The following is a 22813-nucleotide window of genomic DNA, read 5'->3' on the forward strand; positions in this document are numbered from 1 at the left end:
TCTTCATTCCATGTGTGCCCAAGGACGCGGGTTGAAATCCCAGCCACTGTGGCCTCATTTCTATGTAGGCGAAATGCAAAAGACGCCTGTGTGCTATCCCAAAGAACCCCAGCTGGCGGAACTCCGGAGCTCACCACTACGGCGGCTATTTCTCTTACTGGTCTTTTATTGACTCCATCCCTTAGCTCCCTCAGTGCGCGGCTTTCGTGTCCAACGACCACGAGAGAGGTGCCTGTGCATATTCTTCTTAACAAATTATTTTTGTTGTTCCTTATGACTGCATTTCACGTTTCCGTGCCAATAATAAACTGATACCACATATAAAGGCCTGTTTTTAGCAGTAGGACTCATTCTCGTTGTGTGTTTAAAGTAAGATCAAAAGTATATGTAGGCAGCTTAACCTGAAGATGCATTATAGCTACAGCGCACGTTGGGGAATGACACAAAGGCATAATAATAAAGAGGTCAAGCCAATGAGGTTTGGTGAAACGCGAAGTGTGACGGATGCGATTTTGGCGCAGCTTCAACTGTGGAAGCAACGAACAGGCGGCGATAAGCAGAGAGATGCGCGCCAACTCTGGACCAGGACTGTGCTTGAGTGTAGGAATGCCTGACATGTGGGCAAAACATTGCATGAAAGTAAGAAGAATGTGCTGAAGACTGCATTATGGCCAATCCCCGCGCGGTTTTGTGCAGTGTTCATGGACCTTGCAGTGCCTCCTTGAGTAACCTCCTTGTTGAATAAAAACCCAAGGAGGCACTAGTTTGTGGCGTTAGGTGCTCCAACAACAACACCAGAATTAATTTGGCGTCCACCAATGGCTAAAGTGTACTAAAAACGAATTAAGTTGACGCAGCACTTTTTCAGCTTTGCCATGAAGTTTTTGCCATAACCCTGAAAAGCAGCACGTTTCGCGCTAGTAGCGCAAGCAAGCGCCCTAAGATATGGTACTACCGTATTTATCTTTAAAACTTCTGCGATGGTGGTAGATACAATACAAATAGCAACACTCAAAGCCGAAGCTACCCTACCTAAGTGCTCACAATCGCGAAAACTGTCGGAGGAAACGGCATGTGCTGGCAACAATGAACCGTAAACAGGCGATTGCCGATGTCAGTTCGCGTTGATATGACGTAATATTCTGCAGCAATGCTGAGATGGTGAGTGCCCGGGAAGGTATTTTTTTCACTCATTCAGTTGCCTCTTTAACCAATGATGTTAACACCGCGCATTTCCTGAGTGGCAGACACTTGCCATTAGCCTGTCACTGGATGTCTTTCTCGAGTCTTGGATTCTACGGCTATCTAGCGTTTAGGCTTATACATGTCAGTACCGCGGTGTTTTTATTACTTTTTAACGCGAAATGAACTTTCTGTTATGCCCTAACACAGGTTTGGTGTTGTCGATCGCAAGACTAGCGTGTAAAGTGCATATGAAAAGGCATGACAGGCGCTGTGCTGAAAGCCGCAACAACCGAAACATGTTCTTGCATGTTTTCGCGCTCCGCGTTTCCGCAGATCATTGTAGTCGTTCGCTGAAACTAGGTACTGAGGAAGAAAAAGAGTGCACGTTTTAGCGGCTTGACGTAGGAGGCGGCTTGACTGCGTTATCTGGCATCGCCCAGGTGGCCGAATTTCCGTGGAGGAACTATCGGGCAGCCACCGATCGTTGCCGGACACCCTAGCAATCCAACCCATTTGATCTGATTGTTGTCTCTGTCGCAACATCGGCGATCTTGCTTGGCGAACTGTTATTACGGTGCAGTTTGCACTCCATGCAGTTCCGTTTAGGATAGCAGGGAAAAAAACAAAACAGGAAAGCATGAAAGCTTGTTCACAGTAAGTCTGAATGGAAGGAAAGCAATATTGGAAAACTCGTAAGCAGTACTTGAATCTTCGTTATTTGTTATTTTGTTGATTTTTTCTTTCGTTTTCCACATAAGAACCGGCTATTTCAAGCACGGCATTATCGCCTCCCACGTCTGCACCTCCGCCTTTTTACTTTTAGATTCTTTATGTGGGTTTCAGCAGCCATCAAACACGTCAAATTCAGGCGTCTTTTCAATGAGCCAGTGACCGCATAGCTGTTGACAGCACTTCAGACAACACGCTGGGACCGTCATTGCATGTACAATGTGCTGTCTTAAATGTCTTGAAACTTGCAAGCGTGGTTTAATACAAGCAAAAGCCATGGCATGCCGTGTATGTGTTGAAAACAGCACAGTAGACCAGGGGCAAGACGAATAAATACACAGGATCCTCGTATTTTGCCCTGTTTTGAAGCTATTGAACAGCACCAACGTGGCCATTTGGCTTACTTCGAGAATGGCCCTGAATCAGGAATTGTGTCGTTTTCTTCATACCTGGGTGCCAATCGTAAATGATCTTCTGCTACTCTCTTTTGTTCTGCAACATGTAATGCCTCTCGTTACAGTTTACGTAGTGGAGGGTATCTTTGGGACTATGCATAAAGCAAGTTAATTAAGCATTTGTGAATAACTCAGTTGCCTTGGGCAAATGTACCATTTTGTTGAAAGGTGTTGGAAGGTAGTATGCATAGACATTCTTGCTTCTAACAGCAATGATCTTTTCTGGTGACCAAATAACTTATTTAACTGGACATCTCAAGAAAAAAAAGGAATGCATGCATTCAAAGTCAGCAATCCTGATGGGAATTACTTCCACTGAAGAAGGTTTTAAATAGCATGGCTGAAACTGTGAGTTGTGGAGTTGGAACAAGTGCAGATAAGAAAAACTGAATGAAAGTTTACAAATATTGTTGAAAAATTGGGTATTTCATGCATTCATGTGGTCATGGCAACAAAGTATACTGCCTTTTCTTGCACTTTTTTTTTTTGTCTTTGTTATTGAAAAGCTACAGATGATGTGCTGTCTGCTTGCTTCTGCTTTCGCATGGCTTGTTGTGCAGACGCTGTGCTAGAGTCTAACGCAACGGCATGGCGATGTGTTCGGTGCCGCCGGTGCACCAGGACCTCTACAATGACATGAGAGCACAGTTCCCGGAGCTGCCCGATGCCGTCATTCAGTCTTACGTACAACTTGTAAGTGGGATTTCTTTCCGCACGCTTCCTATAATTTTTTCTTCTAAGTGATTTGGTCATCATAAATAACCCTTGGTCTTTCCGCATTCACAGTTTATAGCCAAAATACATGTTTGCCGTTTCGTTTACGACTGTAAATCTCAGTTGTACCTGCCATGTAGTTCGTATCCTTAGCGTAGGCAGTGCAGTTGCTAAAATAATGAAGATAATGGGTAAATCTTGTTTACATGCGTTATTTTCTCGCACAGTTATTCTAGAGGCACTGTTTTAGTGCTTGTTGTGTTATGTTCCCCAGAATAAGGCTCTGGCATGCATCAAGAAATAGCTTCATGTTATATCTTTATGGTTTTTCTGTTTGACGAATTATCAAGAACAAGTGCTTGGATATGCTGGGAGCTACAAAATGAAGATATTCTGAGTTTTCTTACTTCCAAGAAATGAAGCTTAAGGTAGTGTATTGCAGTCTGCATTCAGGCCTGTGAACAACACAGTGAACAGCAGAGTGAACTTCTCAGCTTCAGGCTGCCTGTCTTACCAATGAGGAATTTTAATTTCTTTGTGGCTCTTGTGGCCTTCAACTTTTGCTTTTGAGAATGTGTTGTCTTGTCATGATTCATTTGTTTGAACAGGCTGTGACTGTCATTACGTAAATTCGGGCTGCTTGGTTACTAGTTCTTTCATGTACTCCTGTTTATTTGTGGAAACATTGCAAGAAACGGCTTTGGGCGGAAAGCTCTGGAGCTGTTGCACCTTGCTGCGTGTATCCACTCAGTCACTCGTGTTACATTGACAGAGGAAATCTTTAGCTTTTAACCTTCTGTAAGACAGCGGTACATGTGTGTACCACTTGCTTCAATTGCTGGCAAATGGACAACGGTACAGCGATGTACCATATTTTTGCGTGCTGAAAACTACTGAACAAACAAATCCTTCGGTGTGTTTTTATCTTTAGCTAACAGTTGTTCCTGGTGTTGTCTGCGTGTGTACAGCTTGACACAGCCCATTTTGATGGGGTAACAAAATGTTGAGACATTTTGGGGCCTATGAGCTTTTTCCATGAGTCAGCTGCTGCGTAACCGTTCTTGAAACAATTTTCAGTTCTATGCAAATTTTTTATGTTAAAAGCACAGTGATATAGATACAAACCACATCCAAGATCTCATTACGAAGCCAGTGGTACAGATGTATACCACTTCTTTCTTAAAGAACCAGTGATCAAAATTGCTTTAAAGTGGGATTATTCAATCTATTTAGTTATTTTGGGTGCAATTTTAGCATTTGTGTGCATGTGAAACATAACGAAATTTCATGCCTCACAAATGTTAAACTTACTGTCAAGCTTCCGGTAACACCTTTTGTTGTGTCTGCCCATTTGCAGTACCCTCGAAACAGGGCCGAGTGCATCGAGCACCTTACACGTGCCAGCCAGGACCAGTTATACAGCCAGTTTGACTCTGAAGAGCTCTCCATAAACCGTGAAGGCATGCGCCCAGCCGTGCCCCGGCTGTTCGAGCCACTTGAGCCTCCGTTTCCAGTGGACCAGGACCTGCCACCACCTTATCCTGGTGTGCTGACGCCAGTCACGCCACCCACACCTCAGTCACCGTTGGTTCACCGACACCAGCGCTCTCCTCAGGCTACCACCGTTCATGCTACTTCTCAGATTACTCCTCTGGTGCCACCCCATTTCCCTGCTTCCCAGTCGAACCAGCCATTGGCACGAACCGACTACAGGCCACAGGTGTGTTTGCAGGGTTGCAGTAGATCGTGTTCTAAAGGATGAGAAATGCGCTTAACCCTTAGCAATCAAACCTTTCAGGCGCTACTTGCTTGTGCCATTCAAAACAAATATTTTTTCCACCTAAATAGCATATCCAGGCATCAAGGAAACCAAACAGGCTAGTTATCCAGTGCAAAACACGTACGGTTCATTTTTTTTACAAGCACGTACAAAATTTCGTACAAAGTGTCACAGTGGCTTGAAACTGCAACAGTGAAATACCAGGATTTGTCACTTACGAGAAATTATGGAATCACTTTTTATTTCGAAGCTGCACATGTTGCTGGGAACCGGGGAAAATAAGATTCTCGTAGCACGAGCAGTCTGCATAAGAATGCCGGAGGACGTGCTACTAATGGTAGCTCACTGTTTTGGGATATATTGTTTATTTTGTTTGCTAGTTGGCATGAAGAAGTATGATACGAAGCATGCTAAATTTGAAATAAAGGAATTACTGCTAGGTGTCGCAAACTTTTGTAGAGATGTGAGTTTGCTATGTGTGCAGCTGTGTACATAGTGCCTCAGAGGCTTAAGAGGCCAGAGTATATCTAATGCTCCTGTTTTGGTGTCAGTTATTGTTCCCGTTTTGCCGCTGTGGCCATCCTTGCTGACGCTGTGAGCTTCACTTCCAAAAGAACCAACTACCAGAACGCAGTAAATCTGGCTTCAAGGGCTGGATAAGAGTAGAAAAAATGTAATGAAGCAGGGTTTAGTTAGGTATGAACCAGAGGGAGAAAGTGGTCTGCGCTGTCTACCAACGTATGGGTTCTTGTAAATCAGCGCAGCGGCTCAAAGCCAAACAAGGACGATGTCTGACCAACTCGCCCACCAGTGCATGTTGTACCAACGTATTGTTTCTGGCCGAGGTCTGCAAAAGTACTATCAGGGACTGTACTGTGACCTTGGTGCGAGAAGTTCTTGTCAGTGATTTATAGGCATTTATTCATCTATTTACTTATTCATAAATGGTATTGTTCAGTAATGATCTGATTTCTTTCCATCTCACTGGTGTCCATTTTCCCGTCATGCTTTGTACCATACAGGCTAGCTCTAGGACACATTGTCATTTTGATGTAGTTGCTTTGCAGCTCATATGCTTTAAGTGCAAATCAACCATATAAGCTCATGGGCTGTACTCGGCAGCAGCTTTTCTTGGCAGTGAAAGGAAAGGTACAGTACCGTATCACTCAGCTGATAGCTTGGCCTCAGGATGGCCGCCTCGCGTGCTGCTCACTGTGAGGTTTTTCGCTTTGTCACCAGAGCAGTTAGCGCCATCTATGGAGGCTTCTTGGAACCGGACGTGCCTAAACATCAAAATTTCCAAAGCCCTTCACTATGGCGTCTCTCATAGCGTTAGACGCTTTGGGACGTTAAACCCGCACAAACCATAAACTCACTGTAAGAAACGGCTTTTTTGTGACCCTTTAATGTTGAAAGTGCACATTTATGTTAGAAATGTGCTTTAAATAACAAATGTTACCGATATACTGTGCTTTGAGAGGAAACTAATAACTGCAGCTAAGGACTATGCTCTTTAGTAGGAAGAAAAGACATGATTCAACTTTGTAGCCTTGGCTCCATTACTAGGAAACGTTGCAGAGTATAGACATGCTTGATACATGCTTCACTGCTTGGGGCATTGGGATGAGCTGGAGTTGGGGTGCAACAGGGCTTGCCAGTGCAAAATGGCTGCTAAATGAAGTGCAAAATAAGAAGAGGGATGTTACAACAAGGCAGGCATGTACTGCTGAACTCCCAACAGTTTATTACGAGCAGTCTACAAATATGTGCAGACTGTCTAGGGCTTACATACGTAACCCCAATAAAGCAATGTCAAAGCAAAGCATGGCTGCACTCTTCAAAACTGGATGTATTCGTTTCATGTCAACTTATTAGCCTATGGGATAAGCATGGCATATCTATACCACTTGCTCAGTTAATTGGACTCCATCAACAACTCCATCCAATTATTGTTGTCAGTAAAAATTTATCCTTTGGCTCTTTCTTGTTATGTTGACATTTTGTCTGGCTGCAAAAGACTTGTTAGTGCCAATAAAATTAGATTTAAAAATCTTCACGTCAGTCGATTCAAACTCATGACATCTTTACCGAAAAGGGTGGGTTGTGACCATTTTAACCCATATACGGCAAAAATTCAGAAATTTGAAAATGTTGAACTATTTTTCCATATAAAATGTTTATTTCACCTCACAATTCAGAAGCGTCTTTTTATCGCTGGGAATATTTTTCTCAGCACCAACTTTTTAGCCGTCCTGCAATGTAGGATACTAGGCAAATTCAGTACCTGTTAATTGTGGTAAAGCTTCAAATATTTGACTTCGACTTTAAAATAACATTTATCGTCACGCGCGGTGGTGTCCTTATGACAGTGCGCAAAAATGATTTGTTCTTCCTGAAGAATTGCAGTGTTGTCGATGCGGTTGAATTTAAAAAATGGCGTACAGAGAAAAGACTGGCAGATCTTTCTGAACGCATACAACACAACCTTTCTGCAGAAGTAGGTTGAACCCTCTTAAACCTACGCTTGCGAGCGCAAGCTATTACACAATAAACTTTTATAGTTATTGTGCAAAAGGTGGTGTCTTACATGTAGGACCCTAGCCATATATGGGTTAAAGTGAATGATGGGGTAGTATAGCCTTTGGGATCTGTGGTGCAAAATTGGTGACGACGACACCTGTGTTTCGTTTCTTGGTCTTTCCTAGCTCATGAAATGTCCGTTTTTCAGTGACAGCGGACTCCGATTACAAAACCATACCCTGTTGATACAGGCAAACTTCTATTTGCCCTCAGTGTCCCTTTAAGTGCTTATGAGCATGGGTTAACCTCGCTCCTTATTTGCTTTTAGTTCTGTGGTGCGCAAAGGTAGATGGAACGGCCTGCATAATTTTGAGAAAGGGTTGTGCGCTTGCAAATGCACATCATATCTGTTTGAGCCCTTAGCTAAGTATAAGACTGGAGAAGGCACGGGGTATTATTTCAGAAGCCTTCGTTAATGGGGCACCACATTCTCAGTGGATGATGGTATTGAGTGGTAATATACAGGTCTTACCAGCTGAAATGGGTTATGAAAAAAAAACCAAAACATTGTTCTGAATTAAAATCCAGTGAATGTTAAGAGTTATGTGATATAGCGGCTAGTATTTATTTTGTTTCCTGTACTTTAATAATTAGTTGACATTAATTAGTGATCTTTTCAAACATGGCTTTAAATGCCCACATATGAATAGGAAAGTTCCAGGTGCTTTCAACGAGGAAGCCTTAGCGTAACCCTTTTTATTTGGCAAAAATGAAAGCCTGCGAAATTCTTTAAAATATGAATGTTCTGCAATTACAGCACTCTCATCCACGACTTGGTAAGGCACTGCCCACAACAGAGCTTCGCAGTGCTGTTGGTTCTGAGATAAGTGCTAGCTGCTGACGGTGCTTTTTCTCTCTCTCTCTTTTTTTTTTTTTTTCAGCACGTTATCGGCAGTTGACGCTTATCCGAAACCAATAGCAAACGCGAAGCTCTGTTGTGGGCAGCACATAAGGCACGAAGCTGGCCCAGCTTTACTAAGTAACGAATGAGAGCACTGAATTCGGGGTGCATTTGGGGGTACAAAGCACATTGTCATGTGGTGTTTTTAAAATACGGCAGTCTTTAATTTCTGCCAAATAAATTGGCTGCGCTAACTGTACCTCATTGGAAGCACCTGGATCAGACCAATTTCATGACGCTCGTCGACAAGCTTCCCATTCACACCTGAGCTTTTAAAGCCATATTTAAAAATTTAATTACCATCAACTAGTTATTAAAGTAGGCATAATGAAAAAAATACTGCCTGGTAGCTTCCAGAACTCATAACAACATTCTTTTTATTTCAGTACTAGAGAACGCTTTTTTAAAAATCTTAATAGATTTAAGCTGGGAGAGCCTGTTTATAGTTCTTGTGGGCAGCCGTGCTGTTTATACGCATGAATATATTGTTCCCTGAGAATTTTGTTGTTTGGGACTTTGTTCTGGCCGGGTTCAGCCATAAGGCTCATTGGTTTGACATTGTGTGCTTGCCCTGCAGGTTCCCATCAGCATGCCGTCTTCACAGTATGGAGCTGGCTGGTCCCAGGCACCTGCCATGGACTCGCCCATGAATCGGCTTCACCATTCGCCGCCTGTCATTGACAACATGATTCAAAGTAAGACTGCTTCCGAAAAGGTCACTCTTTATCTTTTCCCACCTATAACGCTCGCTCGTGCAACTCTTCTTTGCCACTGTGCAGCTCTCCTGACACACCAACGCCAAAGGTTAGAACTGCTGCAGCGAATGTATGCCCAACAGGTGCAAGTCCTGCAGCAACTTCGGAGCGAAGTGGAAGCAAAGGAGTCCAGGCTCATGTGCAAGCACCTGATTGACGTCACCCCCTCTCAGGTTGGAAGCTACTAGTATACAGTTGATAGTTCTCAGTTGCGGTTGAATTTTGTGGTTGAATTTTTTATTGTACAAAGCTGGAAAGTGCTCTTTTTTTTTTTTAATCCTATAATTCACTTAAGTGTGTCCCATGACAAAGCAGTAATTTATGCGCGTTTTCGCCCAGTTCTGTGAGACCAAGTTATGACCGCACACCCAACGACTTATAAAACCAAATTTGCTTTTAGAATGCCAGATTTTTTGACGTTGGTATTTTTTAATGAAGACTTGTTGAAGTGTTTACTGTATATATTAGCTGTGTGGACACCAGTGGAGTGCTACCATAAATTTATTATGTTTCACTTCCTTCACTATAATGACATTCAAGTTTTTTTTGTTTTTTGTGCATGCATATTTGTGCATGCATGCGCAGATGATGTGGCATTGCGTATGTGTGCACTGTCAGCCAGGACTTGGAGCTGTTCCCAGTGTCTGGAAAAAAATGTCTGCCTGTTTCTTATATTTAGCTCTGTGCTGTACATACGTGCTACAATTCACCTGCTTGTGTTTAAGTGAGAAAACATTTATGTTTTACTTTGCTCAAACTTAGTCCAGCAACCCTTCGAGTTTGATGCCTTCGCCGTGGAGAACTCTAACGACTACTTGTGTTATGCAATTTGTTTCAATAGATGGAGGAGCTGAGAAACCTGCGGAGAAGGAACCGCACCCTGAACGTCGAGTGTCACTGCCTGCTGAATGAAGTGGACCTGTACTCGCGTGGAGAGGTGCCTCTGGGGGCCACTGACGAGCACTTCTACCAGAGACTCAACCCCGGCCAGCCTATGCCTCATCCAGCCCCGCCACCCTCCAGGCCTCCCATCCTGTCACTGCCACGAGTGCACTCTAACGGTAGGCCACTCTGAGATGGTGACGCCCATTCAGCCCCGTTTCGGAAGCTTATGCACTTGCCAGTCTTCTACAAAAGTCTTGGGGCTCCTTTGCATGAATGCGCCACGAAACCACAATTTAACAGAAGTTGCGTGTCAGCAGTGCGCTACACGACAGCTGCAGTAATCGTAGTGACGAGAGTAAAACCGTGATAATCCAAGATTAGTTTATTCAAAACCCTGGTTAACGTACAGTGAAAGCTCGTTAATTCGAACCTCAATACCGTATAAACGCGTGTAAGGGCCGCACCCGTGTAAGGGCCGCGCCCCGTATTCCCAAAGGAAATATTTGAAAAGAAAAAAAATCCGTGTAAGGGCCGCACCCAAACTTTCCAGGAAACATGCAAGAATAGCCTTCGAAATACATGCGCACAGGAGCTTCGAGGTGCCGCCCATGGATGGCGCCCGAGGCCGCGGGTCATCATCATCATCTTTTCTTCTGCCGCGAGCTTCTGCTACTGTACTTCCGCTATCCGTATCGGTATCGCCAGGTCTAACTTTGTTCTGTTCTGGCTGTCAAAGCATGCGTTTTTTGGTGGTTGTGTTAGCGTGGTCGCTCGGCATAGTTGTTGCTCTCGTGCGCTGTCGTTCTTCACTTTTTCATGAACTGCCTCCGAGCATTGTCACTGTTGCACGATGTGCAAGCACCTCAACAGCTACACGGCGGGCTTTAAACTGAAAGTAGTGGAGTTCGCTCTCGAACACGGCAAGCGTGCCGCGGGCAGAAAATTTGATGTGGACGAGAAGTGTGTCCGACGGTGGTGCGGACAAAGGGATGCGTTGAAGAATACCAGCTCCAAAAAACGCGCTTTCCAAGGCAAGCCATGGAAATTTCGTGAGCTAGAAGAAGAGCTGCTATGCTATTCAATGGAAGTGCGCAACAACGGACATGCTGCGCGTGAGGGCACAAGCCTTGGCGCGTGCTAAAAGCATACCGCAAGAGGACTTCAAGGCTAGTGCCGGCTGGGTACGAAGATTTCTGAAGAAGGGCCTATCATTTCGGCGAAGGACCACGCTGTGCCAGCGGCTGCCCCCCCGACTACACCGACAAGGTGCTCAGCTTTCAGAAGTATGTCATCGGTCTGCGTCGTGAGCACAACTATATATTTTCGCAGATAGCGAACGCCGACCAGACCCCCGTGCGGTTCGACTGTCCCGAGAGCTGCAAAGTTGAACTGAAAGGAAAGAAGAGTGTTTTCGTGCGGACAACCGGCGCAGAGCGCCAACGGTGTACCGTTATGCTGTGCGTCACCGCGGACGGGCGGAAGCTACCGCTCTATGTCATCCTGAAAAGAAAAACGATTCCTAAAGGCGTTTTCCCCAAGGGAATTGTAGTTCACACCCAAGAAAAGGGCTGGATGGACGATGAGCTTGTGCTCGACTCGGTAAAAAACGTTTGGGAGAAGCGCCCAGGCGCCATGCTGGCCCGACGATCGCTCCTCGTCTTGGACAGCTTCCACGGTCACTTGACGGGTAGGGTTAAGGAACGCCTGCGTGGTATCCGCACAGACATGGCCGTGATACCGGGCGGCCTCACCGGCATGCTGCAACCCCTGGATGTAAGCGTCAATCGGCCTTTTAAGGTTGAATTTCGAAGGCAGTATTCGGAATGGATGGCCAATGGCAATCACGACGAGACGCCGACAGGGCGGCTTAAGAGGGCACCGCTCGCGACTGTGCTTGGATGGATTTTGTCCGCGTGGAATTCCGTGTCGACCGACATTGTAACCCGGAGTTTCAAAGTGACCGGAATTTCAAACAGTTTAGACGGGACCGAAAACGACTTTCTGTGGGCTAAACATTTACCTGAACACAGCACCAGCTCGGAGTCTGAAGACTCCGTGAGTGATGCCTGAACGGTAAATAAATGCCGCGCATTCCAGATTGGTTTGCTTTCACTTGAAAAAAAAATTTTTTTTCGAAAATCGCGTGTATGGGCCGCACCCCGAAATTTGCCCCCCGAATCTGGGAAAAAAAGTGCGGCCCTTACACGCGTTTATACGGTAATTCGAGTTTTCGGATAATTCGAACTACGCTACTTGGTCCGGCCAAGCTCCATAGAGATCTGTGTATAAAAAAGCCTGTTAATTCAAAAGCGAGTTGGTTCCGCTACGGATAATTCGAACTGCGCGCCGCCGCGTCTGGGCGGCTTGGCACACCGCACACGGCACACGATTTCGTCGTTGCCGCTACACTGTGCCTCATGTTCACAGCAAACAAAAGTTGCACGAAGCTTTCGCTTTGTCTGAAGATGCCCGCAGCGCAAAATTTTATAGAGATGAAACGTGCCAGATTTTCAGAATGCTTCTGTATTTTCAAAGTTGCTAGGGTTAGCCACTACACGTCGGTTGATGTCAGGAAGCGCGGGTGGTTCAAACAGGTTAACTATTTTGGTTCAGAAAGGGGTCACAAAGAATAATTCGTCCTCTCTGTCGTCATTGAATAAATAATAGCTTAATTGTAAATGCACAGCCGTTCTTTTCAGAATTTTACTAAGCATATGAATCATGCAGTTTCTAAATCCTGGCGGCTTCTCCCCCTTGCTAGAGCTAACGTCAAAAGGTAAACACACTGTGATGTTGTTATCGCTGTGCAGCATCTTGGCTTGCTGCCAAGAAATGCGTTATGGGCCGTGACGGTGCAACGGAGGGAACCGTTAACGACTGACGCTTTTTTTTTTCCAAATTCTTAACCAAAAATTCGGTGCAGGTGGGTTCATTATGCGAGTTGGTTCGTTATGCGAGTAAATACGGTACATGGTACCGTAATGCAAATTGTTCTTGTCTGTTTTTTTGCAAGGCCATTCGATCATTCGAACATCGGATAATTAAATCTTTTATTCTGGTCCCGTGAAGTTTGAATTAACGAGCTTTTACTGTATTTTTTTTTTTCTGAAAATTTACCATGCAAGTTATGCCAAACATTCAGAGCATTCAGTGTCCCGCTAACTGGTTTATTCATTCATTAACTCTGGTCGTGGCCTTCAAGACTCCGATGCCATTTGTAATTGAAAAAAGCAAGCCCCCATGCAGCTGTTCTAAAAAAAAAAAGTGGCTGTCACCGAGAGCTGATACAGAACTCAACTCAGCTTCTTCGTTAGCAAGTCCAGGGGAGTGGCTGCCTGTCTGAACGGTTTGCCTTCTCCTGTTTTCTTCTCACATGCAGCACCCTCTCCGCGGTCAGGCAGCATCCTGTCGGAGGACGAGGAGAACCAGGAGGACAACCGGTGGAAGTGCTCCAAGTGCACTTTCCTCAACCACCCGGCCCTGGAGGCCTGCGAGGTCTGCGAGATGCCCAAGGCACCTTCGACAGGTAACCTGGGTCTGCGTTACCTGCACCAAGTGCACCTGTCACCTGCGCAGCGCTGCTACTGCCACACGCAGCTGCAGCGGGCCTGACGGGCTTTCTCAAGAGTGGGCCATCCTGATGCGCATTGTCCTGTGGAGGCGTGTCGTGTGGGCTCAGACACAAGTCAACAGCGTGCTGTGGAATCTGATACTGCTTACACATTGACAAGCAGAAGTCAAGGGGGGACACTGGTCTTAGAGCTGCTTCTCTTGATTTTTGGATGGATCTTATTGAAATTACACATTTCTCGTACCCGATTTCAAATATTAGTTTTTGAATGTGGCCGCTTAGAGGTATTAAAAATCATTGTTTATAGTTGTGCAGCCGCAGTGGGGAAAAAAAATGGTTCTGTAAAAAATCGTTCAGGCCTGTATAAATAGCTTAGTAAGTAAAGGGTGCACTGTTGGGGGTTAGTTGTCAGATATCGCCATTACTGATACTACTTTTTATAGCCTGCTGAATTTCAGCTGTCAGTGTATGGCTGTCGAGTCCTAGCATATAAAACAAAATAAATGTCCCAACTAGAGTTTAAAAGTCTGTATGCAAGGCACTGTAAGCTTGCTGTCACAAAAAAATAATTGCAGTTCTAGCTGCCCACTGGTAGGAAAGGATGCTGGAAAGCTAAACATTAAGGTTGGACCTAGCGTCATCATGGCAGGTGGCTTCGAAGTGTTTGAGGTTTGCAAAATTGGGACCTTTCTGGTGGACTTTTTACAAACCGGCAAAGCACATTTACTCTGCAGTTTTTAAAGTTCACCTGCAGAAGGATCTTTCCAGTCTGCGTATATGCCAGCATGTAAGAAATTAGATCATTTTCATCTATGTCATAGACCCGAAAAATGGTCCGTATGCACGGTTACCACCCTCTGAGTGGTTCCCATGGCAATGCACCCACCGGTTATGCCGATGACGACGACATGGTACTACGATGCAAAACCCAGGAATGGGCACTTAGCAGCTCTTACTGTAAAACAAACTTTCGGTCAAAAAAATGATCTCCACAGTATTGCTGGCATCTATTTCAGTCCAAAATAATCTTAACTTTTGGGCTCCAAAGAGTCTGAAACATCGGTCATGAAAATGTACAGTCTGTCAGAAATATAAAGCCCAAGGGGTTTGCTTCCAAGCCGTGTGGCAGGGCTCTTTAGCACATTTGAGAGTGCTAAGCTTGGGAGGGTTTAGGACTTAAGTTCCTCCCGCCTTCGTGAGATTAGGGCCCCTGAGTATGCAAGAGGGGCCGCACTACAGGGCTCAGAAGCAGACCCCTTGGGCTGTATACTTTTGACAAAGACTGTACCTGTCCCTATGAGCTGCTTGATGGTTCCTCAGCAAAGTTCAAAATATTGTGCAAGTCCAGATTATTGGAGTCTTGAAAATCGGTCGGCTACTGTATGTGCCCGCACAACGGTGTGCCCAATCAGTTGCACGTGCACATGTTGTGACTTTTAAGTTCTGCTGGGACTGGAACAAATGCAGTTAGAACAGTGCAGCATTCTCTGTTTACCTTTGTACCTGTATGGTGACCTGAGACTTTATTTTGACAACTTTTGAAGAATTATTCCGCATATGCCTCAGGCAAATATGTGCCCTAGTTGCATGCATGTGAGGACTATGTTTTGCAATCTGCTTTGTTTGAAAAATGTCACTGTTATTGGCAGCCCGGCTGGCTGGCTGGATGCCTGCTTTAACGACACTAAATGTTGGAAACTCCGGGAAAGTGCCTGAGTTTTATTCCCAGACAGAACAGGCCAGTGCCTACACCAAAAAATAATGCAGGCTGGGAAATACGATCTCTGTGTAAGACAGTGGTACCAGTAAAAATGTAGCAAAAGGCTTTAAGGTTCACTAAAGAGTATTCTGAACTCGTCTTTTTACCGCGGGAACTCGATCTACATGTTCGGAGCATTCTTAGAAACTTCGATTTGTTGTTCTGTGCGGCCACCTGTGCTCCCGCCTTTTCTTAAAACTCAACGCTGAAGGTAGGAGGAGTCAACCAACGCGTGGAGTGCCTTTCAGCCAGTCCCGTGGCGGCTTCTCTTTCGCTTTTATTTTTTTTTAGGCTTCTGTGAATAAATAGCTTCAGTCGCAGACAATGTAGCCGCAAATTAGGCCCACAGAAGCAAAAATACACCTGGACTCTTTAGTTTACGTGTCACTCTGCCAATGGCAGAGCGGCAAGCCGCCACGGGACTTGCTGAAAGGCATTCTACGCGTTGGTTGACTCCTCCTACATTCAGCGTTTAGTTAAAAAAAGGCGGCGGTAGCCGGGTCGTTTAATCCGATTTAAATTAGGGAAATCGGCTGCACAGGACAATAATTACAAGTTTCTAAGAATGCTCGGAACGTGTAGATCGAGTTCCCGTGGTAAAATGACGAGTTCACAATCATCTTTAGTGCGCCTTTAACACTTAAGGTTTTAAGCCCCTGTTGTGATCCATTCACTGCAAGAACGTGTGGAGGCTGTGGAGTTCCACAAGTCTCCCTTGGTCCTCCTCATCGAGATATTTTTTAAAATTTGAGCTCTTTTGGTTTACCTCATTTATGTTTGTTCAAGTTGCAGCTCATCTCACCATAATATAAAGTGAAGCTGTATTTTTCATATTTTCTGTGCATCCAGTTTTTTGTGCTACAACAACCTGTATGCTCGTCTTTGAGGTAGAAACACTTTTAGGAGGGGGCTTGTCTCCGCACGTTGAGGACTATATATTATGGTACATATTATTCACCTGTATGTATTGCCTACTTGTTGACACTTACATATTGCCACTTGTTAAAAAAACACTTCAAGGTTAATGCTACCAGAATTGGTGTGAAATTACTGGTTGGCATTGCGAGTTGATAGTAGTTGTAGCGCATAGCAGTATTAACAGTTGGCAGTATATCTTGGTTACTATATTTGATTTCATACATTATATTTGCCACATAGAGACTGCACTTTGGTCTGGGCTCGTTGCTATCCTATATTACTTTAGGAGTAGTGCATCTGCCGAAACTCCGTCTAGCTGCTTTTTTAGTGCCATCGTTAAAGAGTTCTTTTCTTTCTCTTCTTTTTTCTTTTTTTTTATGGGGACGTTGCTTACCAATTATCAGTGCATCAGGAAGGAATAATACGGTGCCCATTGTATATTTTGACGTTTGGTGCATGCAGCAAGTGTAATAGGCTCGGCAGTGCAACCACAGCTTCCTGTTTCCACGTGGCATGCGAGTAGTACCTGCCTAATCGTATCCTGCTGTAAAGTACAATTCTCCGTGTTCAATACATATGTGGATCCTGTGAGACAAAAACATTTTCTTGAACGCTAATGTGCTCAGCCTTTTTAGCTAAGTCGTGGGTGCAGAACTCTGGTTTGAAAGCTGCTGCGTTTAAGCAAGAAAAATATCTTTTTCTTCATATGAGATTCAGAGAAGGCATCATTGCTACCATCTACCCATAACAACATTAGAATACAGTTGCACAAACTTGTGGCGATCAGGCTTTCCTTTTACTTTTTTTTTATTGTGCTGGTCCTTTTAACATTTCGATAAATGAGCGAATAAGCATATCTGGGCACTGGGCTTGAAAAAGGCCAGAGATTCCAAGTACCCTTAGTCATGTGCTTGCATGGGTTGTCACGTAAGAAGAAAATTAGCCCACATCGCCAACCAACCCACTGCATTATTGCTTTTGTAGCGTGGCAATTAAAAAAATTTTTTTTTTAACATGAGAGATGAATGGTAGCACACGTCAGAGCATTTACACTGCATAGAGCACCGTGGTATTATTTTAAAAAGTGTCTGGCACACGGCATATTTGAGTATTTAATTTGAACCCATACATGCTGCGTGCAGTTCAAGTTCGTCCATTTTGCCTTGTGGAGATGTAGCCTGCTGTATTACTGTATAACAGGCATCACTGTTTTATATTAGCCTGAACACATCTTTGGGATTGCTTGAAAACTGTCGAAACAGAATACTTTTGTGGGGTTGTCAAGTATGTGCTGTATAATTGCTGGAACTGGGTATTGCATGTTAAGTTCATGGTAATGATAAGCGTTGTCGTTGAAAAATGTATACTCCGTGTGTATCTCTGGCAGCGGTTGAATATCTTCCCTTAATCATATTTTTGGTGAGTTTTAGCTGCCTGGTACAGTCGAGCCCACTTATAACAAATATGAGCATCACGCGGCATCCGTTTGTTATATTCCAAAGTTCGTAGTAAGGGGACCACAGCTTTAAAGACAGTTGCTTGTCAAAACACAAAATTTTTTCTTTGCGAAAAAGTCCGTGATGGATGATGGCATAGATGAGCTGTCTGATGTAGCTCATTGCTACAGGCGCGCTTATGGGTGCTGGCTCCGAAGTTTCATCCTCATCTGATTCTTCCGCGTCACTCTCGTCCCGCACTTCAGAAATGATGCCCTTGTCCATGCAAGGTTCCGCGGTGTCGGCGTTGTCATCGACAGAAATAAAGTCATTCCAACCAATGTCATGACCCCCCATGTCGGAGTCGATGATGCGCTGCCACAAATCGCCGCCGGGCTGGTCGTCTTCCGAAGCATCAGGCTCGGCATCAGAGTGTGTCGACGAAGCCGGCCTTGCAGAAGCAGTTCCGCTCGCCAGTGGCCGTCACCTCAGCCCAGGCCACTTTCATCATCTCTGCTGCTGAACACAATAGAAATGGGCATGGTGTTCCCGTACACCATGCCGTTATATGTGGGTTCGACTGTAACATATTTTTGGGGTGAACACCTGGAAGGATATTCTTGCTAGCGATTGTGCACTGAAATCTTACCACTGCGAGTGACTGTCCACTAGTACAAATAGGTAGAGGTTATAGAACCGTACATTGTACGTTTGGAGTTTGTTACGGCTGTTGCACAACTACGCTGATAATATACAAGGTAGCTAGGCGTATGTAAACATTTTGCTCCAGAGCTGAACCTCTATCATGGTGATTGGAATGGTAGGGAGTTAGGTGGTAACTACACTCACAGATTGCATAAAATGAGAATGGAGGGCAACAAGATGCACACAGAGTTGTCGCTTCTGTAGATACAAGCAGACCAACTGTCAAACATCAGCATGGAGAAATTACAGCTGCCATGTAAATTGTTCATTAAAGCGAGATCATGTCTCAACCTCAGGGACAGCCACTGTATGAATTGGTTGCTTACTCAATTCCCTGGAATAATCCACCATTTGTATTCTGAGTAACCTAGCAACCAAATTACCAGAAGCTTCCTAATATGGACCGAGGCTTCTCGTTGTGATACAGTGCTGTCATTTCAAAGCTCTTGCTCAGTGTAGCATAGTCTTGTTACTAATGTTTGTGCTGGTGGCTAGCTATGTGTGTCGTACATGGTATCACCACACTGCCAAGCTCGTGGTACTCTCTTCATCCCTGGTAACTGTGATGAAGACAGTATCTGATAATGCACTTGTGTAGTAACTGGTGACACATTTCTTTTTCCTCCCCAACATGCTGAGCGAATATAAGGCTTTAAGTGTAAGTACTACGACACATTGCTCTTCCTCATTGCCACATGGTATTGAGCGTATTTCTGGGACTGAGGCATAAACAGTTGAGAGGAAGTGATTTGAAGATGGAAGCACTGAATACTAGTCTAACAAGTTTAGGGGTGTAGCCCTGACACAGTTCCCCTCTCTTGCCTTTATGAATTTCACGGCATCTTAGAATACATGTTAGGTAGCGCCTGGGCCCATATCCTGACTTCGATCCCTCAAGAGACTCGAAGCCCTCAATGATTGGCCGAAGCAGCAGAAGCAGCTGTAGCGCTCAGTTGCATTGAAGAGTGCAGTAGTGCAGAGACACTGTCGGCAAATGTGAAGTAGAAACTGTGAATTTTGCCACGGTTGCGTAAATTGTTTTTTTGTAGCTACAAAAGCGCAACACGCTCGTAAGCAAAATAGTACATGTACTAAAATCGTCTGCATTCTAATAAAACAGCCTGATGAAATAATTTTGCTTATCAGCACAAAGACTTGAATTCTGGGTCTCTGCTTTTCAACAAGCTGCTGTGCAACTAGCAGCATCCAAATTGCTTTGATGCCATGAGCGATTGTTCCGGAACTGGTGTACTTCTGAGACTGAAGGTACTGTAGCTCCAGCTGCAGTATCAGAAGCCATACTGCAAGAAATAGAGCATTCAAATGAAGTGTACTGTCTTCATCGCTGGTTTGTACAGCAGTTGAGTGTCACATCTGCTACTTCAGCCAATCAGTGAGCACTTCTCAAGCGATCGAAGATGGGATATGAACTTTATCAGTGCATGCGTTAATACAGATTGAAGTTAAAATTAAGCATTGTTGGTTGCATTCTTGCCTCTGCTAAGTACAGTAGCATCGTTAGGAAAATCAGTGTGCATGTAATGTGCGTTTTGTTCAGCATGTTTTCGTTAGCGAAGTTTTATATGTATTGCTATCTCTTGTGCATTCTTGTGCCGCATATCGAGAGCATTTCATTTGTAGCAAAAGAATTCAATCACACTTAATGCTTACAAAATGAGTTTTGCCAAGTGATGGCTTTCACTAGTAGTGTCTTACTAATAAAAAAAAAGGGGTTGAGCGTAAGTTAAGGACAACGCAGCCAGCCATGGAAAGAAAAATGATAGGTGTAACGTTAAGAGATGGAAGCGGGCAGAGTGGGTGAGGGAACAAACACGGGTTAATGACATCCTAGTCGAAATCAAGAGAAAGAAATGGGCTCGGGCAGGGCATGTAATGCGAAGGCAAGATAACCGCTGGTCCTTAAGGGTAACGGAGTGGATGCCAAGAGAAGGCAAGCGTAGCAGGGGAGGCAGAAAGTTGGGTGAGCTGATGAGATTAAGAAGTTTGCAGGCGTACGGTGGCTGCAGCTGGCAAAGGACAGGGTGAATTGGAGACACATGGGGAAGGCCTTTGCCCTGCAGTGAGCGTAGTCGGGCTGATGAGGATGGTTAAAGTTGTGTGGACAGTGCATGGCCTCTTATTTTAGCTCTGCTGTTAGAGCTGTATTGACATGCCTTGATTTTTTTGCAAGTGCAAAATTTTGTCACCTTTACTGAGGAGTTGCCCCCCTTTTTTTATTTTTGCAGCTGTGTGACCTGACTGGTAAAACCTCCACCACGAGTATTCACTGCCAAGAGGCAGCAGGCATCGAGGCGTGCATGCAAAGGACATCACCACACACCTCTTCACTTGTGGCACATGCTATGTGCAACGTTGTACAGATATACCGACTGTTCAGCTTTTTTTTTTTCTTCTCCCCATGTACATACGATGTAAACGTGCTGGCAAAGCTTGGTTGAAAGAAGGACCCATGAAACTTAAGTTATGTAGGTGATCAAGATAAGTGTGTGAAGGTTCGTGCATTCCGTTTGATTGTAGCAGCATAAATGGATTTTTGTGTGTGTGTGTGTTATGTATGCGTCCTGATGCATTTTTATGACAAATAAAACTAAAGCACTCCAGACTATATCTTTCAAAAATAATTTATTTCATTTCGACTTAATCTTTGTCGCTCACGCCATAACATTGTGTGACTCTGTGTGACGAGGTAACAGACTCATGTGCGGTTAACATTCCAGACTCAACAGTGTAGCTATGGGGTAGAGTGCACATCCGCTTGAACAGTGAGTGTAACTGTCTGGGCATCATCATCCGATGAAAAACTTTCGCCACGAACCTCATCAGAGCCCCACTGTTTCTTCTTATCTTGCACAAAATATGCAGATGATTGCACAACACTTCGGCTTGCCTTGTAGCTCTGGCTCTGGCCTTCATCCTTTGCAAGTGATCCTGTTTTATTGTGCCCAGACTTTTCACCGGAGTTCTCGCCATTGCTCGATGGCTCGAAGCTGTTTGAAACTACACTGGTATTACTTTCTGGCCCACTGCTGCTGTCTGCCTGTGCCTGTTCATGACGAGACGGGTCGTCGCCTTCAATTTGTTCTTGGACGTCTTCAGATCCAGAGGTTGGAAGCAGGGACGGACTGCTTAACGTTTCTGTGCTACAGTTTGTCCCACTTGAGTAAGCTTCTTTTTCGGCAATATCTACAATGTCTTCGTGTGCCTCATCACCCGATTCCTGACCTACACTGGGACCTTCATCTTCGCTGTCGTGATAGTCTTCTGTTGCACTTGATGCTGAGGTCTGGATGCTGCCATCTGCGCTTTCTTCATTGGCAACCTCAGAGCTGCTTGTTATAGGGCTACTCAAGCCGCTGCTCGAGTCTTCTGCTGCAGTGCCTGCGGCCATCGGCCTGGGCTCTTCCTTCGGCAGGGCTTTGAGCCTCTTTTCGAGCACACACCTGTAGCAGGGGCTTCCGCCCTCGATCCGCACGAGCGAGAAGTGGCCCTGGGAGCCACCCAGGCGCACGCCCACGTGGTAGCGGTACTCGCAGCAGCTGCTCAGCTGCACGTCCCTCATGTCGTCGACGAATATGACGATGCTGAACGGGTAGCCGCAGTGCCTGCGGGACGCGAACGTGAACGTGTCCCCCGGTGCCACCCGGCCGTCGTAGACGGTTAGCGAGGTGCCGCCGCAGTGTTGTTGCGTCACCCTGACCGGCTGACGGGCCTCGGCGACCACCCTTCTGGACGACCCGTGGAAGAGGAGCGAGACCTTGCAGTCCGACTTCTTGGGGAAGTGGTTCTTGGTGAGCGGCTCACTCCTGCCGCTCGAACTGCCGCTCCCCGCGGGCGTTATGCTTGCTCGCCGCGTGATTCGAGGTGCGGTGTTTCCTTGCTGGGTGGGTCGCGGCATCGCCAACTTGCGTTTCGACGACGGGTTCACGGGAAGCAGGTAAGGCGACACGGGCTCCTTTGGCGCCGTCGGAGGAGCAGCGACGTTGCTTCGGCACGTCGAGCAGGTGAGGTCCGCATTATTCAGGCTGACTCCGCTGTCGCCGGAGCTGGTCGTGCTGGCGTCCGTGCTTCCGCGGGAGCCCGACACGGAACTGGCGCAGGTACAGCGGTGCGCGCCGTTAGGTTTACCGTCGTGCCGGAGACACCGCACGAGGCCGACGCGGGCCAAGCGTTGCCTGACGAGGCTCTTGTGGAAGTGGGGCCTGAGGTGCTCGTCATTGAGGCTGTCGTACGAGTCGATGGGGCCCGTGGTCTTTTTGTGCGCCGCAGCTACCATCCACATTACACACGTGTGCCCGCCGCTCTTGTGTACTACCGACCGCTGCGCGGTTGTCATGGAAACGGCAAGGTTCCCCATCAGCTTAATCTCGATGCGCACTCGGTCCCACTTCGTAGCTCATGCGTATTAATAAAAGAAGGGTA

At 45.6% G+C, this 22813-nt stretch overlaps 2 protein-coding genes across 2 annotated transcripts; one reads left to right on the plus strand and one right to left on the minus strand.

The window, feature by feature from the left end:
* The first annotated feature begins 1069 nt into the window (after positions 1-1069).
* Positions 1070-21012, plus strand: Tab2 (TAK1-associated binding protein 2). Its single transcript, XM_077632182.1, has 8 exons — positions 1070-1161; positions 2930-3062; positions 4441-4803; positions 8922-9039; positions 9124-9272; positions 9941-10160; positions 13364-13510; positions 20620-21012. The coding sequence occupies exons 2-8, from the start codon at positions 2958-2960 to the stop codon at positions 20625-20627; spliced, it is 1110 nt and encodes a 369-aa protein (XP_077488308.1). The 5' UTR covers positions 1070-1161; positions 2930-2957; the 3' UTR covers positions 20628-21012.
* LOC144099095 (uncharacterized) lies at positions 20998-22748 on the minus strand. The gene has a single exon (XM_077632181.1). The coding sequence runs from the start codon at positions 22746-22748 to the stop codon at positions 21126-21128; it is 1623 nt and encodes a 540-aa protein (XP_077488307.1). The 3' UTR covers positions 20998-21125.
* Positions 22749-22813: the final 65 nt, after the last annotated feature.

The sequence above is a fragment of the Amblyomma americanum genome, chromosome 7 (assembly GCF_052857255.1).
Source record: "Amblyomma americanum isolate KBUSLIRL-KWMA chromosome 7, ASM5285725v1, whole genome shotgun sequence".
Classification (NCBI taxonomy): Eukaryota; Metazoa; Arthropoda; class Arachnida; order Ixodida; family Ixodidae; genus Amblyomma; species Amblyomma americanum.

Excerpts from the sequence above, each read along its gene's own strand:
- Tab2 (XM_077632182.1), top strand. The coding sequence starts at position 2,958 with ATGGCGATGTGTTCGGTGCCGCCGGTGCACCAGGACCTCTACAATGAC. Across the intron at positions 3,063-4,440 it reads TTCAGTCTTACGTACAACTT|TACCCTCGAAACAGGGCCGA; the intron begins GTAAGTGGGATT and ends GCCCATTTGCAG. Across the intron at positions 9,273-9,940 it reads TTGACGTCACCCCCTCTCAG|ATGGAGGAGCTGAGAAACCT; the intron begins GTTGGAAGCTAC and ends TTGTTTCAATAG.
- LOC144099095 (XM_077632181.1), bottom strand. The coding sequence starts at position 22,748 with ATGGGGAACCTTGCCGTTTCCATGACAACCGCGCAGCGGTCGGTAGTA.